A 6,000-nucleotide genomic window follows, 5' to 3' on the forward strand; every position below is an offset into this window, starting at 1 on the left:
AGGACACACCAGTGTTGAGAGCCCTCCCCCTGGGTCTCCCCTTGCCTGTACCTGCACATCCACACATGGATCTGCAGGCTGAATGCATGCATTCCCCATCAGGAATCTACTCACTGATGGCCCAACTGTGACAGACACATCAGGAGCAGCCCTGGGGCTCCCAGCTGGCCAGCGGCCTTCATGCTCAGCCTCAGTGGTTCCTCTCCTTCAGCCAGCTGGGTTCCCAGCACAGTCATCTTCCCTCCCCTCCCCTCCCCTCCCCTCTCCAGCCTTCTTTCTAAGTAGAGCTTGGGATCTGGGGAAGGCCTGAGCAGCCTGCATTCCCACGGATGCAGCCTGAGGTTCCTTTATTGTGAAGAACACCCAGAGAAGTGTTCCCGTTGCTTACACCCCATGTGGCCCTGGTTCTGAGCCAGGACTTTGTCTGAGCTCTCTAAATCACACAAGTGCCCCCAGGGAGGGCGGCTCATTCCCTTTGCACAGGTGTGGAGGCTGAGGCTCAGAGGGGTGCATGGATGTGCCCACGGTGCAGAGCCTGGAAGTGGGGAGAGAGGCTGTGGGGGATGGACCCGGGTCTCCTGCCCCTGCTCCTGCACCTGCACCTCTCTTGGCCACAGCACCCCCACCCTCATCTGTCTTTGTACTTGTAGATTTTGTGGTTCTCACAGAAGCCCTGTGCTACAGGCAAAATGTGCCGTGAGGGTTTATCAGACCACAGAAGTTTCCGGGACTTTCTTGTCAGGGCTCTGGGGCAGAGACTTTCAGCAGGGCCAGAGAGAGGGTCTGTAGCTCTCTGGGGCCCAGCCCTGGCCGCTGGCCCTACTGTGGTACCCGGATTCGGGGCCAGCTAGGGAGAGTGAGGAGTGGGCAGATGGGCCGCCAAGTGGTGGGCACCCGGAAGAGGCCACCCAGGCCCTCCCAGGCCTGGCATTCCTCTATCCCTTAGGTGTGGTTCATGGTGCTCTCTTTCTCCACCAGGGTGTTTTCAGCAACTGGCTCTATTTTTTGCTGCCTCTGCTGCTTGTGCCACTGCTGCTGTGTTGTGTCTGGTGGCTGTGCTGCAAGAAGGCAAGTGCTCCCTGCCTGCCCAGCCCTGGGGCCCAGGCACAGGCCCGCCCTCTGAGGGACTCTAACATGTGACTGCCCCATGATCCCACCTGTGGGAAGTTTCCCTCAGCTCCCAGCTCATCACATGAGCCCGGGGAGTGGCAGACTGGTCCACACGTTCCCAGAGCCTAGCAAGCCTGGGCTTCTGCAGGGCCTCCTGCCCCGGGCTGGCCACAGAGAGCTGGCCGGGGATGCCCTGGACATGGGGCTGAGGCCTGCCCTGGCTCCTAGAGAGAAGTGACCCCAGAACCCCTGAAACCAGGGCTGCCTCAACAATCCGGACTTCTGGAAGCCTCAGATGGACAGGGCCAGGAGGCGGCCTCTGTGTGGAGGGAGGAAGACAGGGTCCCCCATGAAGTCCTGATGGCCCAAATGGAGGACGGTGCTGTAACCCCCAGCTGTCTGTGCCTTGAGGAACCAGCGTGGATCTCGGCACATGTCTGGTGCCTTCCCCATTCCTTCATCTGTCTTTACTGAGCTCCGGCTTCCCCTGGGCCCCATGCTGGGCTGGGGAGAGACAGAAATGAAGCAGCCACCGTTCCCCACAGGCAGCTCACAGTCCTGTCCTGTCAGGGCTGAGGGTGAAATCTCCATCCCACAGGAGTGGGAAGGGCTCTCTGTAAGGCAGAGCAGGACCCAGAAGCAGAGACGGAGCCTGGGGCAGGGAGGGTGGAAGGGGTGCTGGGACCTGGGGTTGGCAGACCCAGCTCTGAGAGCTGCAGAGGACAGAGCAGAGGGAGGAGAGGACAGAGCTCAGCCCAGGGAATACGCAGGGCTCATGTCTGCATAGGGAGCCACAAGGGGAGGAAGCCAGGAACTCAGCCATGAGGCTGGGAGGTCAGGGAGGTCTCGTGGGGACAGATAGGCTCTCCCTGAGGAAGGGAAGTGGGGCGGGCGCTGTCTTCTCCATGTGGCTGTGGGCAGAGAAGGACACTTGTAGGGGCTGGGCCTCTCTAGGGACCTGGTTCCTGGCCTGGCTGACCCCTAGGAACCCCACAGCAGCGGTACAGGGGTTCCCCTTGGGTAAGATTGGAGGCTGAGGCCCGGGAGGAGGAGCCTGCCGGGTACAACTTCACAGGCTCAGGGTGGCCAGAGTGATACCCCAAAGGCAGTGCTCTCTCCTGGTGCTCCAGACCAGGGTCCCAGCTATGTGCAGGGCCAAGACAGAGCCCACCCACCCCCATCCGGCCTGCGTTTGTCTCTTTTGAACATTCTAGACTGTCAAGGAGCCACCACCTGTGCAGAAGCCAGAAAAGGTAAGTCGCAGTTCTGGTCCCAATATTGTCACATCCCAAGGAGCCCACTGACCTTCACCAAGAGTGCCATGAAGCCTGCGCCCCATGACCTCCACCTGCCTGGGCAGAGAAGAAGGTGACAGAGGGGCAGAATGGAGCCTGAGAAGATGGGGAACTCACAGTGATGTCCCCAGCACACCCTTCCCGCTCCCTACACCCCTTAACATAAGCCTTGTCACCAATTCACAGCCTGGGGTGGCCAGTTTCAGCAACTGTGATGATCTGTCCTGAATGAATGGGTCTCTTCTGTCAATGCTCCAAGGACCTTTTATAAGATGCTAAGGACGGAGGCCCTCTGGAAAAGGAGCCCCGCGTTTCAGGGACCTGGCCCTGTCCCCAGGCTCCAGAGGCAGCTCTGGCTCCGTTTGGCCTCTCTGGATCCATGTCTCCTGGCAGGGACAAGGGGCTGCCTGGTGTTAGCCTCTCGGGACTGCAGGGCTGAGGGATGGGGGAGTCCTGGCGGGCACTGAGCTGGGAGGGACACCAGCCCAGTGAGCATAGGGGCCATGAGTCCGGGAGCAGGTTGTGGCTCACCTGGGTCAGGGATCCACCCCAGGGGCCATGGGCAATGATGAGTAATTGAGGCAGGAGGCCCTGGGCCTGGGATGGGGTGGGAACAGGCCTCCCTGGCCAAGGGTGGCCTCTGCGGTGCTGCAGAGTGGGCTCGGGGAGGCTGCATCTGCAACCAGGTGGTTGCGGACAGTCACCTGCAAATGCTGGGACCATTGCACAGCCCCCAGAGCAGACCTCTTTGAACAAGGGCGGCCACAGGAGAACCAAGGGGACAGAGTTGAAGTCGTTGGCATTTACGCGAAGAGCATTGTCTGCCGACTAGGAGGAGTTTGCGTGTTTCACACATGAAGGACCCTCCCCTGTGGTGTGGGTTTCTCTCTGGTCCTTTCATTCCCCAGACACACATGTGCGAGTGGCCAGCACTGTGCCCCGCCAGCACTGTCAGCAGATAGTTGTTTTTCCTTTTTTAGGAGCCAGAGCAGGAGAAACCACCACCTCCACCACCACCATCACCACCACCGCCTCTGCCTCCACCACCTCCGCCCCCACCTCCGCCCCCGGCTCCTGTAAACACCTGCCCCACTGTGATTGTTTGTTGCTGTGCATGCCAAGGATTGTGCGGGATGAGAGGGATAGAGGTGAGAAGGGCACAGTGGAGAGGGGCTGTGACCCCAGGCTGGGACTGCAGGAGGAGGGGGCAGCTGGGTCCCACTGCAGAGGCCTGGGCCCTGGAGGAAGGCAGGCTCTATGGGGGCGGGACTTTGGTCACTTGATGTCAAGAGCAACCAGATGCCCACCTCACCCTCATGCCCCAGTGGCAGGCATATATGAGGGCTCCTGTCGCCTGCACCACCAGGTCTGTCCCTGCACATTGAACTCCCTCTCTAGAAGGATCCATGTTTCTGAACAGTGGCAACTTTTGATGTCTGATCAGTCCCTGGTTCCCACAGGAGTGCCTCAGCTCTGGCAGTGGCCTCAGCTTTAAACCACCTGCCTGCAGGTGCATGGGTCAAGCAACCTGAGCCACAAAAGGTCATGTAGATCAGAAAAAAAAATAGAAATGACCAGTCCTGACACATGTTCTCACCACCACGAACACTCCAAGGATGCCAGGGGCACCTGCCAGCCCGGGCAGTAGGATCTTCAGGCAGTGAGGAAAAGCTGTCCCTGAGTGGGCTTGTCGCCTGTTGAGATGGGCTGACAGGCACTGCAGGGAGGGGAGGAGGTGGAGACCCGAAAGCGCCCTCACAAGACACCTGTGCAGGAGCTCGAGCCCCGGAGCCAACACAACAGCCACTCTCCCTGAGGAAACCTCCTTCATGGGCAGGTACAGGGCCCATCTTGCTGAGGGGAACCCAGCCAGGCAGCAGCAGGGGCCCTGCACAGTGGTAGAGCGGGCGCCTGGGTGGCTGGTGTTGAGGGAGAAGGACCCCGGCATTCCTGCCTAGCTCTGCCCCTCTCCCCCTTGGTCCTGGCTCTGTCTGTGGTCAGATCTCTTGCTTTCTTCTGGGAGTGTCAGGCTCCTCTGCAGCCTCAGTGGGCATCTGGGGAAGCCAGACCTGTCTCTCCCCGGAGTGTGGGGCACAGAGAAGCCGAAACACAACCTCCGGGGAGAGGAAATCACCTGCCAGCGGCCTGCAGTGCCTTGCAATGCACGGCCCTCATCCCATCCCCACCAGGGCCCAGAAAGGCCTGACTGCAGCACCAAGTGGCCAAGGGGCTGCCCGCCATGGGTCCTGGGCTGTTTTCTGGCCTGTTTTTTCTCTGCCTTCCTCTTCTCTCTTCCCTGGTGTCAGGCACCTACTCCCTGAGCAGGGCATGGTCCTCTCACCTGCCTTCCCCTTGTGTGCTCCCAGCAGCAAGACTCCTCCCTTCCATGAGCTCCTGCCCAGGCCCCGTACCCAACTCATGCTCCCCTTCAGGACCTCTGCTCGGAACCACAGGCTCCTCCTGTCTTTGAACTTTTTGTCTGAATCTGCCCCTGTCGTTTCCTCTTCCTTCAGCAAAATGCTGTTTTGTTCTAGATTCCAAAACTCTCTGTGGCCACAGTGACCACGTCCCCAGTACACAAGGCTGCCAGGCCCCTCCCCCAAGGGGAGATGGAAGCTTTGTCTAGGTGTGTTCCTGGGGACAGAGCCGTGGGTGGCTGGGGAGTCCTGATGCCTTCTGGAGGTAGTGTCCAGGCTGCATGGCTTCCTCGTGGCCACGTTGCTTTTCAGGGCAATCTGGATATCTTCCGTGACCTCTCTCACCGAAGCTGCCGCCAGGTGCCATGGATGTGGTGTCAGAGCAGGGACCAGGTGAGCTGGGGTGCAGGGACACACTTGATGGACAGAAGGCCACTGCTTTCCCCTGACTGCTGTCCTCTGGGATTGTGGCTCAGAGAGCCATGTCAGGCATCTGCCAAAGAGGACGGCACAAGACACACAGAAACGGTGCCCATGGGCATCCCAGCCAGTTTCGGGACATGGGACCCAAGCACTTCCTTTGTTCATCACCTGGGGCCAGGAGTGCTGGCTAGGATGGCTAACGGGGTTGTTGGGCAACACTGACTGGTTCTAACAGGCAATAAGGATTCCTTCCTTGGGTCATTGCCTTGGGACCATGGGGAGGAAAATATTGTCAAGATTTTCTCTTTGTAACTTATTATGAATGAGGACTATTAATTATTAATGAGGCCTCAGTGATGTACAGAGTCCTCCCATGGGCCATTTGCTAGCCTAGGCCACGCTTTCACTGTTTTCATTCTCCCAGTAACTGTACCTACGTGCTGTTATTATCCAGTTTACTGAAGGGGACGGAAGTGCTGAGAGATTAAGTGACACATCCCTGCTCCTAAAGCCCGCGAGTGATAGGGCTGGATATGCACTGGGCCTGGTTCCTGCCCTTACCCTGCACTGCTCTCCTTTTGGATCAGCACCAAGGGGTTTCTCTGCTCAGGCTCCGGGACCCTGGTGAGCCCTGCTCCTGGCTCGGCCTGGGGCTCATCTGCCTGTGCCTCCCACAGTCCAGCCCTTTGCACCTGGAAGATGATCTCATCCCCAGGGTTTATAGAGGGACCTGCACTGGCCAGACCTCCTGCATC

General features: G+C 59.2%; 1 protein-coding gene across 1 annotated transcript in view; it reads left to right on the top strand.

The window, feature by feature from the left end:
- The window catches only part of LOC117082067 (anthrax toxin receptor-like), a 29,669-nt gene extending 24,126 nt beyond the window's left edge, over window positions 1-5,543 (top strand). The window contains exons 14-17 of the mRNA XM_033208560.1: window positions 979-1,068; window positions 2,325-2,363; window positions 3,386-3,553; window positions 4,940-5,543. Coding sequence (XP_033064451.1) covers window positions 979-1,068; window positions 2,325-2,363; window positions 3,386-3,553; window positions 4,940-5,467 — 825 coding nt within the window. The 3' untranslated portion in view covers window positions 5,468-5,543. The remainder of the gene's footprint in view (window positions 1-978; window positions 1,069-2,324; window positions 2,364-3,385; window positions 3,554-4,939) is intronic.
- The last annotated feature ends 457 nt before the right edge of the window (window positions 5,544-6,000 follow it).

This window comes from Trachypithecus francoisi, unplaced genomic scaffold (genome assembly GCF_009764315.1).
Source record: "Trachypithecus francoisi isolate TF-2019V2 unplaced genomic scaffold, Tfra_2.0 Lachesis_group9, whole genome shotgun sequence".
In the NCBI taxonomy this organism is placed as follows: domain Eukaryota; kingdom Metazoa; phylum Chordata; class Mammalia; order Primates; family Cercopithecidae; genus Trachypithecus; species Trachypithecus francoisi.